The 24,585-nt window shown below is 44.7% G+C and overlaps 1 protein-coding gene across 5 annotated transcripts in view; it reads left to right on the top strand.

The window, feature by feature from the left end:
• Positions 1-24,585, top strand: part of LOC137381347 (CMP-N-acetylneuraminate-beta-galactosamide-alpha-2,3-sialyltransferase 4-like) — a 274,200-nt gene that overhangs the window by 229,578 nt on the left and 20,037 nt on the right. For 4 of the 5 annotated variants that reach the window (XM_068053787.1, XM_068053785.1, XM_068053788.1 and 1 more), the window contains exon 11: positions 4,736-4,867. In XM_068053787.1, coding sequence (XP_067909888.1) covers positions 4,736-4,867 — 132 coding nt within the window. Of the gene's footprint in view, positions 1-4,735; positions 4,868-20,111; positions 20,185-24,585 lie in introns of all 5 variants that reach the window. The other variant, XM_068053789.1, reaches the window with a different exon arrangement.

The raw sequence follows: 24,585 nt of genomic DNA, 5'->3' as shown, positions 1-24,585 counted from the left end.
AAGAGAAAAGGGAATATGAGGCTAAACTAATAAGAGACATAAATACTGAAAAAATGATTGTAAAAGCTTCTATAGGTATGTAAAAATGGAGATATTAGAATGTGGGTCCCTTAGAGGCAGGGGCAGGAGAAATTATAATGGGGATAAGGAAATGGCAGAGACATTAAACAAATACTTTGTGTCAGTCTTCATGATAGAAGACATCAAAAACATTCTGGAAATAATGGAGAACTGAAGATCGAGCAAGAATGAGGAACATAAAGAAATTAGTATTAGGAATGAAATAGTACTGGGCAAATTCATAGGACTAAAAGTCAACAAATCCCTTGGACCTGATGCCTACATCTGAGGGTTTTAAAAGAGATAGCTACGGAGATAGTGGATGATCTTCCAAAGTTCCCTAAATTCTAGAATGGTCCCAAGGATTGGAATCGAAATTTACAATCTATAATAATGACTAAAATGAGGGGACCGAGTGTAACGTATCTAAGAGTATACAGGCAGGTTAAATAAATGGGCAAAACATGGCAGATGAAATCTAATGTGGGGAAGTATGAAGCTATCAAATTTGGTGGGAAAAATAGAAAAGCAGAATATTTTTAAATGGTGGGAGACTGGGAAATGGTAGTATTCAGAGGGACCGGGGTGTACTTGTATACAAATACAGAAAGTTAACATGCAGATACAGCAAGCAATTGGGAAAACAAATGGTACGTTAGCTTTTGTTACAAGGAGATTAGAATACAAGACAGAAACAGGCCCTTCGGCCCATCGTGTCTGTGCTGGCCATCAAGCACATAACTATTCTATTCCCATTTTCCAGCACATGGCCCATAGCCTTGTATGCTATGGCATTTCAAGTGCTCATCTAAATACTTCTTAAATGTTGTGAAGGTTCCTGCCTCTACCACCTCTTCAGGCAGTGTGTTCCAGATTCCAACCACCCTCTGGGTAAAATTTTTTTTCCTCAAATCCCCTCTACGCCCCTTACCTTAAATCTATGCCCCCTGGTTATTGACCCCTCCGCTAAGGGAAAAGGTCTCTTCCTATCTAACCTAGCAATTCCCGTCATAATTTTGTATACAAAGATATACAATATATCATAAGAGTAAAGAAGTCTTACTGAAATTATATAGGGGTTTGGTGAGACCATACCTGGAGTACTTTGTACAGTTTTGGGCCAGAATGTTTCATTGGGTGGGAGGCCCTGTCCACAGGCTGAAAAGTCGGTGGTGAAACCGCCTCCACCGAGCCTTGGGAGCCAGGCCTGGGGAGCCAAGTTTGGAAGAATGAGAGGTGATCACATTGAAACATATAAAATTCTTTAGGGGCTTGACAGGGTTGTTGCTGACAGGATGTTACCCTTACAGTCAGAGACAGGGGAATTTATTATGGGGAACAAAGAAATGGCTGACCAACTAAATGCATACTTTGGGTCTGTCTTCACAAAGGAGGATACAAATATCATACCAGAAATGTTGGGGAACACAGGGTTTAGTGAGAGAGAAGAACTGAAGGAAATCAGTATTAGTAGAAAAATGGTGTTGGGAAAATTGATGGGATTGAAGGTCGATAAATCCCCAGGGCCTGATGGTCTCCATCCCAGAGTACTTAAGGAAGTGGCCCTAGAAATAGTGGATGCATTGGTGGTCATCTTCCAAGATTCTATAGACTCTGGAACAGTTCCTACAGATTGTAGGGAAGCTAATGCAACCCCACTATTTAAAAAGGGAGGTAGCAAGAAAGCAGGGAATTATAGACCAGTCAGCCTGACGTCGGTAGTGGGGAAAATTCTAGAGTCCATTATCAAAGATTTTATAGCAGAGCACTTGGAGAAGAATAGTAGAATCGGGCAGAGTCAGCATGGATTTATGAAAGGGAAATCATGCTTGACAAATCTGCTGGAATTCTTTGTAGATGTAACTAGTAGAGTTGATGAGGGGGAGCCAGTGGATGTTATTTATTTAGACTTTCAGAAGGCTTTCGACAAAGTCTCATATAAGAGATTAGCGTGTAAAATTACAGTGCCTGGGATTGGGGGTAGTGTATTGCGATGGATAGAAAATTGGTTGGCAGACAGGAAACAAAGAGTAGAGATAAATGGGTCTTTTTCCGAATGGCAGGCTGAGACTAGTGGGGTACCGCAGGGATCAGTGCTAGGACCCCAGCTATTCACAATATATATTAATGATTCAGATGAGGGAACTAAATGTAATATCTCCAAATTTGCAGATGACTCAAAACTGGGTGGGAGGGTGAGTTGTGAGGAGGATGCAGAGAGGCTTCAGGGTGATTTGGACAAGTTAAGTGAGTGGACAAATGCATGGCAGATGCAGTATAATGTGGATAAATGTGAATTTATCCACTTTGGTAGCAAAAACAGGAAGGCAGATTATTATCTGAACGGCTATAAACTGAGAGACCTGGGTGTTTTCGTACACCAGTCACTGGAGGTAAGCATGCAGGTGCAACAGGCGGTAAAAAGGGCAAATGGTATGTTGGCCTTCATAGCGAGAGGATTCAAGTACAGGAGCAGGGATGTCTTGCTGCAATTATACAGGGCCTTGTTGAGGCCACACCTGGAATATTGTGTGCAGTTTTGGTCTCCTTATCTGAGGAAGGGTGTTCTTGCTATATAGGGAGTGCAGCGAAGGTTTACCAGTCTGATTCCTGGGATGGCGGGACTGAAGTATGAGGAGAGATTGAATCGGTTAGGATTATATTCGCTGGAGTTCTGAAGAGTGAGGGCAGATCTCATAGAAACCTATAAAATTCTAACAGAACTTGACAGGGTAGATGCAGGAAGGATGCTCCTGATAGTGGGGGAGTCCAGAACCAGGGGTCATAGTCTAAGGATATGGGGGAAACCTTTCAGGACTGAGATGAGGAGAAATATCTTCACCCCGAGAGTGGTGAGCCTGTGGAATTCGCTACCACAGAAAGCAGTTGAGGCCAAAACATTGTATGTTTTCAAGAAGGAGTTAAATATAGCTCTTGGGTTTAAAGGGATCAAAGGATATGGGGGGAAAGCGGGAACAGGTTACTGAGTTGGATGATCAGCCATGAATGGCGGAGCAGGCTCGAAGGGCTGAATGGCCTACTCCTGCTTCTATTTTCTATGTTTCTATGTAATAGGGTGGTTGGCAGGGTTACTTGATACAGTGGAAACCAACTTCCATTATGCAGACACACAGATAGTTTTGTGATATAGTAATTTCATGAAAGAAAGAAAGAGAGGAGTGTCAACGTATGTGATGTGCTCAGATCTCTGGAGTGGGACTTTAATCCACAACTTTCTAACTAGAGTGCTATCTACTGAGCTACAGCTGGCACAGCAGCTGTGGTGTATCCAGTAGTGCTGTAGGTTAAACCAATATGTATGTGTAGAGGAAAGGAGTGAACCATCATTGAAGCTTGCTTATTGCTGTCAGCTGATGGTGAAAGAATATGAAGTGTTGTAGTTTTCCTATTCTCAAAAATGATCTCTTATGAAGAATCATGAAGCAATTACCGACTGATCGCATTTGTGAACAACTAGTGGTTTCCCAACCTTTTGGGCTCCAGTCAAGAGGTTGGCTCATGGACATTTATCAGAGAAAACAAGGGCAAGAGCTTTGCAAAAATTTTATTGGCCAGGTGTTTATAAAGATATTGAACCTCACAGTGGCCACTGTTCTGACTGTCACCTAATAACCCCTCCCAACTTGAAAGCTCCTCTTAGACCCATGCCCCCAACTGAGGTGCCTTTTGAAAGAGTGACCATAGATCTGGTGGATCCTTTAAAGAAATCAGCTCGAGGTCATCTTTGTATATCAGTAATATTGGATTACACAACCAGATAATCTGAGGCCATTCTTTGCATAGTACCTAAACTAAGGAATTTTAATGGGTGTATCTTCTTGGGTTGGTCTGTCAAAAAAAAAATCATTAATGAATCAATGCATCCTATTTATGTTGAAAGTAAGATAATATTTTTGTAAATTACTTGAGGTGGAAAGATTGAAGACTTCTGCAAACAGGTATTTCAGTGGAGGAATTCAATTAAATAATTCGTAAGTTTGCATAGGAGGATGCTAAAGATTGGGGTAGTCCACTGCCCTCTGTAATACCTGCAATTCGGGAGGTTCCTCAATTCTCAAAGGGGTTTGCCTCCTCCTTTCTGTGGGGGATACAACATCCCAGTACCTTGGACATGGCCAGAGAAACCTGGGAGGATCAGGCCTTCAAGGGGTTAAACATTTTGGATCATGTTTTAAGAATGAATAAAAGAATGGCTCGAGTGCAGATGGAAAATATAACCTAACCGCAAGTGAACCAGTAGCTGCATATAACCAGGGCGCCCCCTCTGACACTTGAAGGTGAGCAATTGAGTGTTGCTTCAAGTTCCTTGGACAGGAAGAAAATTGCTTGCTTACACAGGGAGACCCGTGACCACTTAGCTAGAGGCCAGATTCCTGCCACCATCCACCCGGCATGATCCTAGTGCACAATAATATCAGGAGGGATGCACTCTTCATTACAGCTGGCAGGCGGATACTACTTTCCAGGTAGCGGTACATTTGAAGGAATGCATGCGGGTATGTGAGAAAAGGATCTTGAAAAGTTCTAGTTGAACCCCCTCTTCATCTTGCAATCATGTATTTGGATGGGAGGTAATGCCGGAACAGGATTGCCTCCAGACTTTAGTGTTTCTTTTTAATATCGTTCTCTCAACTAGAGTTATTTTTCACACTAGGTAACGAAAGGATTCTGGAAAAATCCGGCCTTTATAAAGAACTTGGACCCTTCTAAGGTGCGGGTGCTCAACCCTTTTTATATGCATCAAGCTGTGACAAAATTACTGGAGCGACCAGGCATGATTCAACGGGTAAGGGTGTGTTTGTGTTTTGATCTGTAAAGGTTGGTGCTAAGTCTGTTGGGAAAGCACAGCCAAAGAAACATTAGCCTCCCAAAAACGGAGAGGTTATTAACAGCACAGGAAATGTCGTAATTATTTAGCATTTTTATCATAGTAAAACACCACAACGTGCTTCACAGGAGAGTGTTCAGACAAAGCAATAAATATTTCAGGAGAAACGTCTGTACTCATGGAACGGAGTGAATGTGGAACTTGCAACCGCATGGAGTAGTTGAGGTGATTGGCATAGTTGCCTTTAATTGATGCTTGGGCACCTTGAACTCTAAACTCCCTGAATCATAACAGATGGAATTCTGAATGCTAGGGGATCATCTGGACTCAGCCTTCATGGAGGTCTTCCCCCAATATGTAGGGGCATGGCAGGGATGAGGAAGGTGTTTCTCACAGCCACCCCACTTGAAGGATACATGCAGAATCAGAAGGTAAGCAGGCCCAGTTAAACACCTCATATCTTCTAACCCTGTTTATTGAGGTAGCCAACAATACTCAATCCCAGCAAATCCCTGCAGAAACACAACTGGAGGCCACTCACTTCCCTCTCCCACTACAGTAGTACTTAGAAAGAGCCCTAGGCTAATTAGTCAGAGACCCTCACCTAGAAGCATCGGGGAGAGTATCGTATGTTGTGCTTCAGCGTTTTCAACTATCTCTCTCTTTGGTCATACAAGGAAAGAAAGACTTGCATTAATTTCATGATCCGAGGATGGCCAGTGAAGTACTTTTGAAGTGTAGTCACTGTTGTAATGTAGGAAATGATCCATATTAAAGTGTTGCTTTAAGTTAAAATAAGTTCAGAAAAGTTTAGCATCCACTTTACAGTCACATGCTGGGACAAAGAAGGACTGGTATGTTATCAAGCTCACCTGACTGATAATAAGCAGTCATTAAAACCATTACCGTAACAATCTGTGACAATAGGGGCTTGATTACCATGTTTCAGATACTTTAAATTGGCATTTACACTTGAGATTGGGAGGAAGTATTGTCATGCATATGTGCCATGAGATGGCCATCTGGTGGGGTGGGGGTTGCGGAGCCAATTTAATTGCCACCTTTACTAGCCATCCCCTGGGCAGAGGGGAGAGCAGGTTCTGAGGCTGCCTCCCTAACTTCCTGCAGATTCAGGGAACAAAGAATGAAACACAAGTTCAGGGTTAGTTCTGATGAAGGCTGCCTAGTGCGGCAGGGGGGAGTCATGTCTCCTGTAAAAGGAAAGTTGGCTTAGACTTAGATAGTTGGTCACGTTTCAAAGAACAAGACTATATTTGGAAAGTGAATTTTTAACCCCACTGAAAGGGGCATAATTATTGTGTGTTCTGAGAAAGGGTACAAGATCAAGTCATATTTTTGGAATTACTTGAAACATTTTCCCAGTTGTTCACTTGACAAACGCAGAACAAACTGGTTCATGGACTCACAAGACACCTCATCTTATTAAAGTGAGAATTGGGCTGTCTTCTGGAAGATTGGATAAATGCAAGTGTGAAGATCATCATATTTAGTTCATATAACAAAAGTGTCCCATTGTTGACCCTTTGTGTTTTGTTATTGTACACCTAAGCAATTTGGACCAAACCATTGAGCTCCTGGATATAGGAGACATGGCATCCATCTACAGAAGAGACCATCATTGATCTTGGGAGATTATCTATGGTTGATTCAAAATTTGCAAAGCCAGAAACGTAGAATTATAGCATGGTTACAGTATAGAAAGAAACCATTCAGCCCATTATGTCCATGCCAGCTCCCTGCAAGAGAAACTCAGCTAGTCCCATTCCCCTGCCCTTTCCCCAGAGCCTTCAATATTTTTCTATTCAGATAATTATCAAAATCCCTTTTGAAAGCCACAATTAAATCTGCCACCACCACACTCTCAGGCAGTGCATTCCAGCTCACTGTGTAAAAGTGTTTTCCCTCATGTCGGCCTTGGTTCTTTTGCCAGTCACCTTAATGCGGTGTCCTCTGGTTCTCAACCCTTCTCTCTATTTACTCTTTACAGACCCCTCATGATTTTGAACACCTCTATCAAATCTCATCTCAACCTACTCTCCTCTAAGGAGAACAACCCCCGCTTCTCTAATCTGTCCATGTAACTGAAGTACCCTCATCCCTGAAACCATTCTTGACAATCTTTTCTTCACCCTCTCTAATGCTTTCACATCCTTCATGAAGTATGGTGCCCAGAATTGGAAAAATCTACCAAAATGTGTCATGTCACACTTTTCTGCATTAAATTTCATCTGTCAAGGGGTTGCCCATTCCACCAGCCAGTCTATAACCTCTTGAAGACTATCACTATCCTTTTCACAGTTAATAATTCCAGGCTTTGGGTCAGCCACAAATTTTGAAATTGTGCCAAGTCTAGATCATTAATAGATATCAAGAAAAGCAGTGATCCTAATACTGACCCCTGGGGAACCACATTTTATACCTTCCTCCAGTCTGAAAAACAACCGTTCACCACTACTATCTGTTTCCTGTCACTCAGCCAACTTTGTGTCCATGCTGCCACTGTCCCTTTTATTCCAGGGGCTTTAACTTTATGGATAAGCCTATTATGTGGCACTTTATCAAACGCCTTTTGGAAGTCTTTGTACAAATCACTGCCTTAACCTCATCAACCCTCTCTGTTACCTCATCAATCAAGTTAGTTAAACACAATTTACCTTTAACAAATCTGTGCTGGCTTTCCTTAGTTAATCCATATTTGTCCAAGTGACCATTAATTTTGTCATGTATGATCATTTCTAAAAGCTTTCCCAGCACCGAGGTTAAACTGACTGGCGTCGAGTTCCTGGGTTTATCCTTGTGCCCTTTTTTGAACAAGGGTGTGACATTTACAATTCTCCAGTCCGCTGGCACCACACCTGTATCTAAGGAGGATTGGAAGATTATGCCCAGTGCCTCTGCAATTTCCACCCTTACTTCCCTCAGTATCTTTGGATGCATCTTATCCAGTCCTGGTGACTTATCAATTTTATGGACAGCAGCTTTTCTAATACCTCCTCTTTCTCAATTGTTAGTCTATCCAATGTCTCAACTACCTTCTCCTTCACTGTGACTTTGGAGCATCTTCTTGCTTGGAAAATACAGATGCAAAGTACTCACTTAGTATCTCAGCCATGCCCTCTGCCTCCATGTGTAAATCCTCTTTTTGTCCTTAATCTGGCCCACTCCTCCTTTTACTACCACTTTACCATTTCTTTGCCTATAGAAGATTTTTGGATTCTCTTTTATGTTAGCTGCTAGTCTCTCCTCAAACTTTTACTTTCTTCTCTTATTTCTTTTTTCACTTCCCCTCTCAACTTTCTATATTCAGCATTGTTCTGACTTATGTTATCAACCTGACATCTGTCATATGCCCTTTCTTCTGCTTCATCTTACTGGATCTCTTTTGGCATCCAGGGAGTTCTGGCTTTGTTTTCCTACCTTTCCCCCTCATGGGAGTGTATCTTGACTGTACCTGAACCATTTCCATTTAAAGGCAGCCCATTGTTCTGTTAGAGTTTTGTCTTGCAATTTTTGATTCCTATTTACCTGGGCCAGATCCATTCTCACCGCACTGAAATTAGCCCTCCCTCAATTAATTATTTTTATTCTGGATTGCTCCTTGTCCTTTTCCATAGGCTAGCCTAAACCTTAAGATATTATGATCACTGTCCCCTAAAGGTTTCCCTACTGGCACTTAATCCACTTGACCCACCTCATTCCCCAGAACCAGATCCAGCAACGTCTTCTTCCTCACTGAGCCAAAAATATACTGATAAAGAAAGTTCTCCTGAACACACTTCATAAACTCTTCCTCCTCTCTGCCCTTTACACTGTTATTATCCCAGGCTATATTTGGATACTTAAAGTCCCTCATTATAACTACTCGATAGTTTTTGTACCTCTCTGTAATTTCCTTGCAAATTTGCTCCTCCATATCTTTCCCACTAGTTGGTGGCCTATAGAATACACCCAATAGTGTAATGGCACCTTTATTGTTTCTTTTCTCTAACCAAATAGATTTGGCCCTTGACCCCTCTATGACATCCTCTCTCTGCACCACTATAATATTCTCCTTTACCAATACTGCCACCCGTCCTCCTTTCTTTCCTTTCCTATCTTCCTCACCTTGCATCCAGGAATATTTGGCACCTAGTCCCATCCTTATTTTGAGCCAGGTCTCTATTATTGCCATAACATGATATTCCCACTTGGTTATCTGCTCCTGCAGCTCACCAACTTTATTTACCACACACCATGCACTCAAATACATGCATAGTAAACCTATTTTAGACCTTACTGCATTCCCTCATATTCTGATCCCACCTAAAGCTTTACTATTTCTTACTCTAATGCTATTTATCTCTCCCAATTCTTTGTGCACCTTGTTTTTCCTGTCTGATGTTACATTCTGGTTCCATTCCCTCAGCCAACTTAATTAAAACCCTCCCTGATAGCACGAGCAACTGCCCTGCAAGGATATCGATCCGGCTTTGTTGAGGTGCAACACGTCCGGCCTGTATAGGTCCCACCTCCTTCAGAACCGGTCCCACTGTCCCAGGAATCTAAAGCTCTTCTGTACCATCTCTCCATCCACACATCTGCTTTATCCTCCTATTTCTATGCTTAATAGTGGTTATCGTTATCTATCTTTGAGGCCCTGCTTGTTACTTTCTTTTCTAGCTCTCTAAAATCTGACTGCAGACCGCATCCCTCTCTCTTCCTATGTTGTTGGTACCAATATGGACTATGACCACTGGATGTTTACCCTCTCCCATCAGAGTGCTGTGCAGCCGCTCAGTTACCGCCTTAATCCAGGCACCAGGGAGGGACATACCATTCTGGATTCATGTCAGTGGCTGAAGAAAGGCCTATCTGTTTCCCAAGCTGTAGCATCTCCTATCATTATTGCTTTCCCAATGTTCTTCCACCCCCTGTACAGCTCAGCCAGCCATGGTACAATGGGCTTTGCTCTGGCTGCGCTCCCCAGTATACACTTCAGCAGTATACATTCACATTTGAACTTGGTGCTGGAGTTTCAATTGTGTCTTAAAACCCTGTGCATTAACAAATGCTGGACTTGCATTGATGTTAGGTGAGGTAAAGTCTTAGGTCATGACGTTCTGTAGGGTTGGACAAAACAGTTCGTGTGGACTTTAATCCAGGAATGTGTCCGCTGAACAGCTTGAACAGTTTGAATGAATTCATTCTTGAATATCCGTTGGCCAATTTCCTGACATGTTGATACTCGAATGTAACTGGTTTTATCTGCAGGTCTGCCTCATTGTTCCATCCTCTTTGACCAGCTCCATGACTGCCCTATCCCACAATGAGCCATCCATAGACCATACAGCTACAAGTGTAATTTTTGTAGACATTTTCCAAACTGTACAGCTGCTGCCCCTGGTTCGATCCAGACAGCAGAATCTTTGAGCTGTTCAATTTTGTGTTCCATAAAAACGAACCTGGGGGACAGGGGCGGGCATGAGAGAATTTCTTTTCCACAGCGAGTTGTCATGATCTGGCATACACTATATGAAAGGGTGGTGGAAGCAGATTCAGTAGTAACCTTCAAAGGGGAATTGGATATATACTTGTAGAGTAGATAATTTGCTGTGCTATGGGGAAAGGAAAGGGGAGTGGAACTAATTGGATTGTTCTTTCAAAGAGCTGGCATAGGCATGATGGGCTGAATGGCCTCCTGCGGCACCCTATGATTCTATGACTTCTCTCACGCTGTGTTCTCTAGTGAGGAAGGACCTCCCCTTTATGGCACCCTGCTGTCCATCTTCTCAGGGACCTTGCCTTAGGATTTTTGATTTTGCTGTGCCTGTTGTACAGTGTGAATCTGTTCCCTGTGGGTCCAATATGGCAGATAGGGAACACGCACACCTCCATAACCAAATTGCATTGCCTGCTGAATTAGACCAGGCGTCCATGTAAACATCCAGCGAAATTATTCAAAAACTTTATTGTAATATTTATTTAAGCTTTCTATATTGTTTGAAGGACCCGTTTGTGAAATTGATCTGTCCCAGTGCCTGACCATCATGTAATAAACTCACACAGAAATTCATAGGAACATCAGAATCTTTTCTGCTTTTTGTTCTTGGGATGTGGGCATTGCTGGCTAGGCGAGAATTTCTTTCCCATTCACTAATTACCATTGAGAAGATGGTGGTGAACCACTTTCTTTAACCGCTGCAGCCCATGTGGTGTAGGTACACCCACAGTGCTGTTAGGAAGGGAGTTCCAGGCCTTTGACACAGCGACAGTGAAGGAACGGCGATATAGTTCCAAGTCAGGATGGTGTGTGGCCTGGAGGGGACCTTTAAGGTGGTGGTGTTTCCATGCATCTGCTGTCCTTGTCCTTCTAGTTGGTAGAGGTCGCGGGTTTGAATGTGCTGTTGAAGGAGTCTTGGTGAGTTGCTGCAGTGTGGATGGTACACACTGCTGCCACTGTGTGTCGGTGGTAGAGGGAGTGAATGTTTAATGTGGTGGATGGGGCGCCAGTCAAGTGGGCTGCTTTGTTCTGGATTGTGTCTAGCTGCTTGAGTGTTGTTGGAGCTGCACCCATCCTGACTTGCACCTTGTAGATGATAGACAGGAAGTCCGGAGCTGAGTTACTCGGCACAGAATTCCCAGCCTCTTACCTGCGGTTGTAGCCACAATATTTATATGGCTGCTGCTGTTAAGGTTCTGGTCAATGGTGCACCCCAGGAGGTTGATGGTGGGGGATACAGTGATGGTAATGCATTAAAGTATTGATCCGGATGAAACTGACGAGAACAGCTGCCGATACTTTAATCTCCGATCCTGCTGTCTTCACAGTCCAGAGTGTCTGCAGCCACGGCATGCGGTAAGTCCATTGAGGTGAAGAAGGAGCTGCGGGACCCGAGAGAAGTCCTGTGAAAAGGTGCCCCGAACACCCAAAACATCCACGAGCGGCCCCCCCGGCCGCAACTTCAAAGCGCCCGCGGGAGATGGCTCGGAGAGCATCTGCAGCGCACTGTCGGCAATGCTGCATGCCTTTATTTAAACCACTGCAAAAAAAAAAACCCTTAGCAAATGTAATCACCTCTAAGTCTGCCAAATGATGCTTCACCTCCCGAAGGACGTAGATGAGCTTTCCGGACGTCGATGGTGGGCACTGAGGAAATGGCTTATTACCTGCACCAGATTCCACCCTCCCTCCCCCCACCTTTACCCCCCTTCCACCCCCCCCCCACCCCCGTCCCCTTCCCTGCTCCACCCTCTCAGCTCACCCCCTCACAACCCCGTCCCAGCCCGCCCCCCCCCCGCACCATCTTCACCCCGCACCCCCTTCCCCTGCACCCCCCCCCCACCCCCTCCCTCTACCCCTCCCCCTTGCATCCCCTCCTCCCACCGGCACCATCCTACACCTGTGTAGGGGCCCCAACAACCCCACTGCCTTGTGGGCGTCTCGGGAGAGACCAAGGCTAAGGGAGTAAACCCTAACAGAAAATCCGGAGCGGAACCCCGTAGGCGGTCATGTGTCACCTTTGGCATGTTTCCGGCAGTTCCTGCAGCCATACTGGTGCCAAACGTCGTGTCCTGCACTCCTTTGGACCCCACCAGAAAGGCCGAGAGGGGGGTTTTGACGACTGGGCAACTCTCAACCTCCATAAATTTGCCCAGGCATGCGCCATGGAGAGGTCACTCCATAGTTGCCTCACAGCGACTGAAACAACACGGAAGGCAGCAGTTACGGGTTATAAGTCCAGATAAATTGGCGTAGAAACTGGGCGCCACGGGTTGCCTTTGTCGGTGGGAGAGGTCATTGCACCTCACTGGACAGCTACCGCCCGCCTCAAACCGGGCAGCCCCCGGTCAATAAGGTTCTGTCCCGCCACAGTCTGCCTGCTTCAATGGGTGCTTGGAGCTCAGGGTCATTGCCCGAAAGGTGGACTGATACACCGCACCAAACAACATGAAAAAAGGAAAGAAGGTACCAGCCCTTCGCTTTGCAAGCTGGAACGTCAGAACTATGTGTCCTGGCCTGTCGGAAGACCTTACACAAATCAACGATTCTCGGAAGACCGCCATCATTAACAACGAGCTCAGTAGACTCAATGTGGACATTGCAGCACTTCAGGAGACTCGCCTCCCCGCGAGAGGCTCTCTAGCAGAGCAAGACTACACCTTCTTCTGGCAGGGCAGGGATCCTGAAGAACCAAGACAGCATGGAGTGGGCTTCGCCATCAGAAACTCCTTGCTCAGCATGATAGAGCCTCCCTCAAATGGCTCGGAACGCATACTGTCCATCCGACTGCTCACCACCTCTGGTCCAGTACACCTACTCAGCATCTATGCTCCAACACTCTGTTCCGCACCTGAAGCTAAAGACCAGTTCTATGAACAACTCCATAACATCATTAGCAGCATCCCCAACACCGAACACCTATTCCTGCTGGGGGACTTTAATGCCAGGGTTGGGGCCGACCATGACTCATGGCCCTCCTGCCTTGGGCGCTATGGCGTTGGAAGGATGAATGAGAACGGGCAGAGACTGCTTGAGTTGTGTACCTATCATAACCTCTGCATCACCAACTCGTTCTTTCACACTAAACCCTGTCACCAGGTTTCATGGAGGCACCCAAGATCACGTCGTTGGCACCAGCTAGACCTCATTGTCACAAGGCGAGCCGCCTTAAACAGTGTTCAAATCACACGCAGCTTCCACAGTGCGGACTGCGACACCGACCACTCCCTGGTGTGCAGCAAGGTTAGACTCAGACCAAAGAAGTTGCATCATTCCAAGCAGAAGGGCCACCCGCGCATCAACACGAGCAGAATTTCTCACCCACAGCTGTTACAAAAATTTCTAAATTCACTTGTAACAGCCCTTCAAAACACTCCCACAGGGGATGCTGAGACCAAGTGGGCCCACATCAGAGACGCCATCTATGAGTCAGCTTTGACCACCTACGGCAAAAGTGCGAAGAGAAATGCAGACTGGTTTCAATCTCATAATGAAGAGCTGGAACCTGTCATAGCCGCTAAGCGCATTGCACTTTTGAACTACAAGAAAGCCCCCAGCGATTTAACATCCGCAGCACTTAAAGCAGCCAGAAGTACTGCACAAAGAACAGCTAGGCGTTGCGCAAACGACTACTGGCAACACCTATGCAGCCATATTCAGCTGGCCTCAGACACCGGAAACATCAGAGGAATGTATGATGGCATGAAGAGAGCTCTTGGGCCAACCATCAAGAAGATCACCCCCCTCAAATCTAAATCGGGGGACATAATCACTGACCAACGCAAACAGATGGACCGCTGGGTTGAGCACTACCTAGAACTGTACTCCAGGGAGAATGCTGTCACTGAGACTGCCCTCAATGCAGCCCAGCCTCTACCAGTCATGGATGAGCTGGACATACAGCCAACCAAATCGGAACTCAGTGTTGCCATTGATTCCCTAGCCAGCGGAAAAGCCCCTGGGAAGGACAGCATTACCCCTGAAATAATCAAGAGTGCCAAGCCTGCTATACTCTCAGCACTACATGAACTGCTATGCCTGTGCTGGGACGAGGGAGCAGTACCCCAGGACATGCGCGATGCCAACATCATCACCCTCTATAAAAACAAAGGTGACCGCGGTGACTGCAACAACTACCGTGGAATCTCCCTGCTCAGCATAGTGGGGAAAGTCTTTGCTCGAGTCGCTCTGAACAGGCTCCAGAAGCTGGCCGAGCGCGTCTACCCTGAGGCACAGTGTGGCTTTCGTGCAGAGAGATCGACTATTGACATGCTGTTCTCCCTTCGTCAGATACAGGAGAAATGCCGTGAACAACAGATGCCCCTCTACATTGCTTTCATTGATCTCACCAAAGCCTTTGACCTCGTCAGCAGACGTGGTCTCTTCAGACTACTAGAAAAGATCGGATGTCCACCAAAGCTACTAAGTATCATCACCTCATTCCATGACAATATGAAAGGCACAATTCAACATGGTGGCTCCTCATCAGAGCCCTTTCCTATCCTGAGTGGTGTGAAACAGGGCTGTGTTCTCGCACCCACACTTTTTGGGATTTTCTTCTCCCTGCTGCTTTCACATGCGTTCAAATCCTCTGAAGAAGGAATTTTCCTCCACACAAGATCAGGGGGCAGGTTGTTCAACCTTGCCCGTCTAAGAGCGAAGTCCAAAGTACGGAAAGTCCTCATCAGAGAACTCCTCTTTGCTGACGATGCTGCTTTAACATCTCACACTGAAGAATGCCTGCAGAGTCTCATCGACAGGTTTGCGTCTGCCTGCAATGAATTTGGCCTAACCATCAGCCTCAAGAAAACGAACATCATGGGGCAGGATGTCAGAAATGCTCCATCCATCAATATTGGCGACCACGCTCTGGAAGTGGTTCAAGAGTTCACCTACCTAGGCTCAACTATCACCAGTAACCTGTCTCTAGATGCAGAAATCAACAAGCGCATGGGTAAGGCTTCCACTGCTATGTTCAGACTGGCCAAGAGAGTGTGGGAAAATGGCGCACTGACACGGAACACAAAAGTCCGAGTGTATCAGGCCTGTGTCCTCAGTACCTTGCTCTACGGCAGCGAGGCCTGGACAACGTATGTCAGCCAAGAGCGACGTCTCAATTCATTCCATCTTCGCTGCCTTCGGAGAATACTTGGCATCAGGTGGCAGGACTATATCTCCAACACAGAAGTCCTTGAAGCGGCCAACATCCCCAGCTTATACACACTACTGAGTCAGCGGCGCTTGAGATGGCTTGGCCATGTGAGCCGCATGGAAGATGGCAGGATCCCCAAAGACACATTGTACAGCGAGCTCGCCACTGGTATCAGACCCACCGGCCGTCCATGTCTCCGTTATAAAGACGTCTGCAAACGCGACATGAAATCGTGTGACATTGATCACAAGTCGTGGGAGTCAGTTGCCAGCATTCGCCAGAGCTGGCGGGCAGCCATAAAGACAGGGCTAAATTGTGGCGAGTCGAAGAGACTTAGTAGTTGGCAGGAAAAAAGACAGAGGCGCAAGGGGAGAGCCAACTGTGCAACAGCCCCAACAAACAAATTTCTCTGCAGCACCTGTGGAAGAGCCTGTCACTCCAGAATTGGCCTTTATAGCCACTCCAGGCGCTGCTTCACAAACCACTGACCACCTCCAGGCGCGTATCCATTGTCTCTCGAGATAAGGAGGCCCAAAAGAAGAAAGAAAGAAAGAAAGAATGCATTAAATGTCAAGGGGAGGTAGTAGACTCTCTCTTGTTGGAAATGGTCATTGCCTGGCAATTGTGTGGTGCAAATGTTACTTCCCGCTTAACAGTTCAAGCTTGAACATTGTCCAGATCTCGCAGCATGTGGGCATGGACTGCTTCATGAATGGAGGAGTTGTGAATGGGAATAAACACTGTGCCATCATCAGCAAACATCCCCACTTCTGACCTTAGGATGGAGGGAAAGTCATAGATGAGGCAACTGAAGATGGTTGGGCCGAGGACACTACCCTGAGGAACTCCTGCGGTGATGTCCTGGGACTGAGATGATTGACCTCCAACAGCCACAACCATCTTCCTTTGTGCTAGGTATGACTCCAAGAAGCAAAGAGTTTTTCCCCTGATTCCTATTGACTCCAGTTTTGCTAGGGCTCCTTGATGCTACACTTGGTCAAATGCTGCCCAGATGTTATAGCAATCACTCTCACTTGACTGGAATTCAGCTCTTTTCTCCATGTTTAAGCCAAGGCTGTAATGAGGTCTGAAACTGAGTGGTCCTGGCAGTACCCAAAGTGAGCATCAGTGAGCAGGTGGATAAGTGCCACTTGATAGCACTGTCAACGATACCTTCCATTATTTTGCTGAAGATTGAGAATGAACTGAATTGGCAGTAATTGGCTAGATTGGATTTATACCACCTTTTGTGGACAGGACACACCTGGGCAATTTTTTACTTTGTCGGTTAGATGCCAGTGTTGTATCTGTACTTGAACAGCTTGACTAGAGGCGCTGCTAGTTTTGGAGCACACGTCTTCAGCACTGCAGGCAGGATGTTATCTCGATCCATAGCCTTTGCTGTATCCAGTGTGCTCAGCCCTTTCTTGATATCATGTGGAGTGAATCAAATTGACTGAAGACTGGAATCTGTGGTGCGGTGGGCCTCAAGTGGAGATTGAGATGGATCATCCACTCAGCACTTCTGGCTGAAGATGGGGACAGATGCTTCTGCCTTTTCCTTTGCAATGATGTGCTGGGCTTCACCACCATTAAGCATGGGAATCTTCATGCAGCCTCTCCTCGAGTTAGTTGTTTAATTGCCCACCACCATTCACAACTGGATGTGGCAGATAGCATCTGATCCATTGGTTGTTGGATCACATAGCTCTGTCTATAACATGCCACTTCAGCCGTTTAGCCTGCACGTAGTCCTGTGTTGTAGCTTCACCAGGTTGGCACCTCATTTTTATGTATGTTTGGTGCTGCTCCTAGCATGATTTCCTACACTCATCATTGAACCAGTGCTGGGTCCCTGAATTGTGGTTGAATACAATTCTGCTTCTGATGATGGTCCATAGAGCCACATGGATGCCCAGTTTTGAGCTGCTAGATCTGTTCTGAACCTACCCTATTTAATACGGCGGTAGTGCCACACAACAAGATGGAGGCTGTTCTTGTCTGAGGATAGGACTTCGTCTCCATAAGGACTGTGTAGTGGTCACTCCTACCAATACTGTCATAGATCAATGTATCTGCGAAAGGCAGTTTGCCGAGGACAAGGTCAACTAGGTTTTTCCCTTGTGTTTGTTCTCTTAGCGCCTGATGCAGTCCAAGTCTGCAGATATGTCCTTTAGGACTTGGCCAGCTTAGTTAGTAGTGGTGCTACCAAGCCACTCTTGGTGATGGACATTGAAGTTCCCCAACCAGCACACATTCTGTGCCCTTGCTAACCTCAGTACTTCTTCCTAGTGGCATTCAACATGGGGGAGCACTGATTCATCAGCTCAGGGAGGGCAGTCACTAAACCAAAAATACCAAAGATACAAAGATAATGGAGTTATTGACTAAGCATACCAGTCAGTCTCGATCAATTACTCTACAACAGACCCAGAAAAGAAGTGAGAAAAACCCCAGTGGCGGAGAGCTTTGGAAACCATAGGTCAAAATTCACCTGTTCATCCCAAGCATGTTACACTCACCACATGTTTTGTCTCAAATTATTCATTTATCAAGGCATTAACAGTCTGCAAAGATCCCACTGCAGCACCATTTTAAAGTGTTCATTCTCTTCATACAGTTTTGTTGTTGGTTTGTCCTCTTACACTCCTGGTCAACTTTTTGGCAACTATGTTTTATTTGGCTCCATTCCACTACTGGCTTCTGTGTTCTGATAATAACATTATGCTGGCGCTGTACAGTTTGACTTGCAGATATTTTGTTTTGTTCTTGGGGTAGTCTGTTAGCTTGGCCTTTGGGGTGGGAGGAGAAGGGAGAGCAGTGAAGAAGACAGGAGCGAACAGGAGGAGCTGAGCGATGAAGGAAGAAGACAGCACTGTGAGGACCCAGAGAGGGTCTTCAGGGAGAAAGCCAGCAAGAAAGACTTACATGGACTGCAGAGACTCAAGAAGGCAGCTCACTACCCCATTCTGAAGGGCACTTAGGGATGGGCAACAAATGCTGGCCTTTCTAGTGACACTCATGTCCCATGAATGAATTAAAAAAAACACCTTTCACAACCTCAAGACATCCTACAGCTCTTAACAGCCAATGAAGTGCATTTGAAGTGTAATTACTGTTGGAAATGTTGGCCAGTGTCTGAGCTCAGGTTACTTTAGTTCACAAGCTGTTCAGCAGTTTGTAACATACTCAGTACTTCTTGCATCCCCTGGCCAACAGAAACAAGGCAGCCAATTTTCGCACAGCAAACCCTGCACCCCTACCACCCCCCCAACCCCCCAAATTGCAATGTGATAATGACCAGGTAATTTTTTTTAGTGATGTGGGATCTTTCCAGACTGTTAATGCCTTGGTAAATGAACAATTTGAGACTGCCTGCTCTGCATACTTCTGGCAATTGTTCACTGCATGCGCCCTAACTTCCTCATCAATATGGCTTCTGGCGCGATTAGCTCCACAAATGTCTGTGCATGCTGCGGATGTGATTTTGGAGATCTAAGGGCATTCATAGTGCCCAGAAAATGGGTGCAATCGATCCCAATTTCTAGCCTAAAATCTCAGCTAAGACTGCACTCCCTCTGTACAGCATACAGTGTCAACCTATGTGCTGAGGTTTTGGAGTGAGGCTTGAGTTTGTGACCTTCTGACTCACTGCATGGTCAACATTTATTGACCTTTCTTAGTTGTCCTGAGAAGGTGATGGTGAGCCTTCTTCTTAAACACTGCAGCCCATGTGGTGAAGTTGCTCCCACTGTGTTGTTATGCAGAGAGTTCCAGGATTTTGACCCAACAACAGTGAAGGAACTATTAATATATGTCCAAATCAGGATGGTTTATGACTCAAAGGGAAACTTGGAGGTGATGCTGATCTCATACACCAGCTGCCCTTGTTCTTCTAAGTGATGGTCTAAAAGTTTGGACAGGTGACCCAGGGCTTGGTTGAAAGTAAGTTTTGAGGTTATTTTTAAAGGTCGAGAGCTAAGTGGAAAGGGGAAGTTATGTAGGAAATGATAGGAGAGTGGTCAAGGCACCTGAAACCCCTGCTTACAATGGAGGAATGAAGAGAGGAGGAAGTTGCACAAAACTTTAGAGTCAGAGGGCCAAAGAGTGCAGGAGGGGATTAACAAAGAGCATACTGAATGTGACAGTGTTCAGAAATGTGTACAACTAGTCTTTGGCAGTACCACTAACATGTTTTGATCCCTTTCTATGGTGAACAGCTTACTGATATCTTGCTAAATTTGCCTTTTTACTACTCTGATCCCTTACACTATTTTTGCAATTTAATTAAAGTTATTTTCTAGATTTACCTTTTCCATACTATTTACAATCTTATCTCTAGAAAATCACCTCTGAGATGCCTTCTTTCTTGGACAAAGATGCTAAATTTCTCCATTCTTTCCTCATAACTTGTACCACTAATGCAAAGCTTTTTTCTGTCGGGCACTCAATGCTTGAATGTCTTCCTTATGTCTTGATGATCAGAACTGGACCCACCAGAATTAGATCATGACTTACTTTAACTTTTTTCTTTTGTTTTGTCTATGTAGTTCAACATTCTGTTGGCTTTATTGATTGCTCCTCTGGCACTGGTTGGGCATGTTGAGCTTCAAGTCTACTAAGGTACCTGGGTTCCTTTAAACTTCATCCTTAACCATTTCACCACCATTCATGGAGATCGTATGTTGCTCATTTTTCCTTTCTATATGTATTACCTTACACTTCTCCATATTAAATTTCACCTCATCTCAAAGAAGCTCCCATTATGTCCTCCTTCAGAAAGCCTGAAATCCTTTCATATCAAATACTTATTGCCTATTAATGACTCTTTACTTGTTCCAAAGAGGATATGGCAGCCTAGCAGTTATAATACTGGACCAGCAATCAGTTAAGTTGCTGTTGCAACATAGAAAGGTATAAAATTTACAGCATTGAAAGAGGCCGCTAGGCCCATGGTGTCTGTGCTGCAAGTCATTGAGGGGGCATCTGGACATGAGTTGATCTCATGTGTTTAAATCCCAACCTGACCAGTTTTGAAATTGGAACATAGGATTTAGGAGCAGGAGTAGGCTATTTGGCCATTCGATAAGATCATGGCTGATCTGGTTGTGGTCTCAACTCTGCTTTCCTGTCTGCCCCCCTTGACTCTCTTGTCTATCAAAAATCTAACTCAGCCTTGAATAAATTCAATGATTTGTTTCTACTGCTTTTTGGGGAAGAGAATTTCACAGACTAAAGACCCTTTGAGAGAAAAAAATTCTCCATCTCAAATTGGAGACCCCTAATTTTTAAGCTGTGTCCCCTAGTTCTAGTCTCTCCCATAAGGGGAAACATCTGCTCAGCATCCACCCTGTCAAGTCCACTCAGGAACTTATATGTTTCAATTAGATCATCTTTCATTCTTCGAAATTCCAATGGGTATAGGCCCAACCTGTTCAACCTTTCTTCGTAAATAAGCCCTTCATCCCTGGAATGAGTCGAGTGAACTTTCTCTGAACTGCTTCTATTGCAATTATTTCCTTTTTCAAATAAGGAGACCAAAACTGTATACAGTACTTCAGATGTGGTCTCACCAAGGCCCTGTACGGCTGCAACAAAACTTCCCTACTTTTATACTCAATTCTCCATTCAATAAACGCCAACATTCAGTTTGCCTTCCTAATCACTTGCTGTGCCTGCATACTAACCTTTTGTGATTCACATAGCAGGACATCCAGATTCCTCTGTACCACTGAGTTTTGCAATCTCTCTCCATTTAAATAGTATACAGCTTTTCTATTCTTCCTGCCAAAGTGGACAAGTTCGCATTTTCCCCATTATAATTCATCTGCCAAATTTTTGCCCATTCAGTTAACCTTTTGTAGACTCCTCTTGACAACTTACTTTTCTTCCTATCTTGGTGTCATTGGCAAATTTAACTACCATACATTCCTGTTAGCTAACCAGCGCTTTATCCATGCTAATATATTACCCCTACACCATGCTGTCTGATCTTGTGTAGTAACCTTTGGAAATCACCTTTGGAAGTACACCACATCTACGGGTTCCCCTTTATCCACCTTGCTTGTTACTTCCTTGAAGAACTCTGATAAATTAGTTAAACACAATTTCCCTTTCACAAAACCATGTTGACTCTGTCTGATCCCATTATGATTTTCTAAGTATCCTGCCAGAACCTCTTTAATAATGGATTCTGGTAATTTCCCTATGACGGATGTTAGGCTAACTGGCCTAGTTTCCTGCTTTCTGTATCCCTCCTTTCTTGAATAAAGGTGTTACATTTGCTATTTTCCAATCCACAGGGACCCTTCCAGAATCTAAGGAATTTTGGAAGATTATAACCAAAGCCTCTACTGTCTCTGCAGCCACTTCTTTTAAGACCCTAGGATGCAGGCCATCTGGTCCTGGGAACTTGTCAGCCTTTAGGTCTAATAGTTTTCCTAGCACCTTTTCCCTGGCGATGGTGATTGTTTTAAGTTCCTCCCTTCCTTTCATTTCTTGATTTTCAGGTATCTTTGACAAGTTTTCTAAGTCTTCTACAGTGAATACAGACACAAAATACCAATTCAATGCCTCCGCTATTTCCTTGTTTTACATTATCAATTCCCCAGACTCATTCCCTAAAGGAGAAACTATAGCTTTAGTTACTCTTTTCCTATTTAAATACTTGTAGAAACTCTTACTATCTGTTTTTATATTACTAGCTAGTTTTCTCTCATGCTCTATTTTCTCCCTCTTATTTTTTTTTGGTCATTCTTTGCTGGTGCTTAAAATTTGTCCAATCTTCTGACCTACCACGAATCTTTGCAGATTTGTACAGTGTTTCTTTTAATTTGATAGTATCATTACCTTCCTTATTTAGCCACGGATGATGCATCCTTCTCAAAGATAAATCTTCGCTGAGTTATTAAATATCTCCTTAAAAGTCTGCCACTGCATCTCTACTGTCCTACCTTTTAACCTAGTTTCCCACTTCACTTTAACTAGCTCTGCCTTCATACCCTTGTAATTACCTTGATTTAGGTTTAAAACGCTAGTCTTCGACCCACGCTTCTGCCTTTCAAACTGAATGTGAAATTCTATTATGTTATGATTGCTGTCACCTAGAGGCTCTTTTACCATGAGCTTATTGATTAATCTTGTCTCATTGCACATTACCAGTTCGAGAATAGCCTGCTCCCTACTTGGTTCTAGAACTTGCTCTAAGAAATTGTCCCAAATACTCTTATGAGCTCATTTTCCAGGGTCTGCCTTTGCCAATCTGATTCGCCCAATCTACATGTAGATTAAAATCATCCATGACTATTGCAGACCTTTCTTACACGCCGCATTTATTTCTTCCTGTATACTCTGTCCTGCAGTGTAGCAATTGTTGGGGGGCCGTTTTTTTATTCATTCATGTGATGTGGGCATCATTGGCTAGGCCAGCATTTATTGCCCATCCCTAATTGCCCTTGAGAAGGTGGTGGTGAGCTGCCTTCTTCACTGCAGTCCATGTGGGGTAGGTACACCCACAGTGCTGATAGTGCCTATAAACTACTCCCACCAGTGCCCTCTTACCTTTCCAATTTCTTATCTCTACCTAAGCTGATCTACATCTTGCTCTTCCGAGCTAAGGTTAGCTCTCACTACTGTACTAATGACATACTTAATTAACAACGCTACTCCACCACCTTTTCCTAGCTTCCTGTCTTTTCAAATGTCGAATACCCTTCAATATTCAGGTACCAGCCTTGGTTACCTTGCAACCATGTTTCTGTAATGGCTATCAGATCATACATATTTATTTCTATCTGTGCTAACAATTCACCCATTTTGTTATAAATGCCACGCGCATTCAGGTACAAATTGTAACTCTCTTTTTACCATTTCTGCAATCTTTGGCCTTATATGCTGGCGCAGTCTTACGTTTGTATGCTTTGTCCCTTCCTGCCACACTCTGGTGATCATTACCCAAATCGCTACCCTGCTCGATTATCTTGTTGTTTCCCTTTGATTTACCACGTCCGCTCTCACTATTTAGTTTAAAGCCCTCTCTACCGCCCTAGTTATACAACTCGCCAGAACACTGGCCCCAGTACGGTTCAGGTGAAGACTGTCCCAAAGGTACAGCTCCCATTTTTTCCTGTACTGATGCCAGTTCCCCATGAATTGAAACCCACTTCTACCACACCAGTCTTTGAGCCACGCATTCACCTCTCTAATCTCTAATTTACCCTATGACAATTTGCTTGCAGCTCAGGTAATAATCCAGAGATTATTACCTTTGAGGTTCTGTTTTTCACTTTAGCCCCTAGCTGCTCATATTCCCTATGGAGAACCTCTTTCCTAGTCCTACCTATGTCATCAGTACCCACATGGATCACAACAACTGGATCCTCCCCCTCCCACTGCAAGTTCCTTTCCAGCCCCGAGCAGATATCCTGAACCCTGGCAGCAGGCAGGCAACACATCTTTCTGGACTCTTGCTTTTGGCTGCAGAGAACTGTGTCTATCCCCCTGACAGTACGATCTCCTATTACCATTATATTCCTATTTACGCCACCTGCTTGAATGACTTTCTATACCACGGTGCATGGTCAGTTTCCTCATCCACCCTGCAGTCCCCACTCTCATCCATACAAGCTGAAAGGACCTCAAACCTGATCGACAATTACAAGTGCTGAGGCTTCTGTCTTCTCGATCCCCTTAGCTACCTCCCTCACAGTCACATCCAGCCTCTCCTGACCACTGGTCACATCAGAGGACGTTATCTTCTGGGGTGTGACTGCCTTCTGGAACAAAGTGTCCAGGTAACTTTTCCCCCTCCCTGATGCATCATAGTGTCTGTAGCGTGGCCTCCAGCTCATCTGCTCTGAGCCGAGGCTCCTCGAGCCGTAGATACTGCAGACGTGGTTGCCATGGAGCACATTGGTGTCCATGAACTCCCACATACTGCAGCTGCAACACATCACCTGCCCTGCCATCCTGATTGTCTTTTAAATAATTAATTAATTATTCTTAGTTAATTTTTTAAATTAATGT

Source organism: Heterodontus francisci, chromosome 22 (genome assembly GCF_036365525.1).
Source record: "Heterodontus francisci isolate sHetFra1 chromosome 22, sHetFra1.hap1, whole genome shotgun sequence".
In the NCBI taxonomy this organism is placed as follows: Eukaryota; Metazoa; Chordata; class Chondrichthyes; order Heterodontiformes; family Heterodontidae; genus Heterodontus; species Heterodontus francisci.
This window is presented reverse-complemented; position numbering and strand designations above follow the sequence as displayed.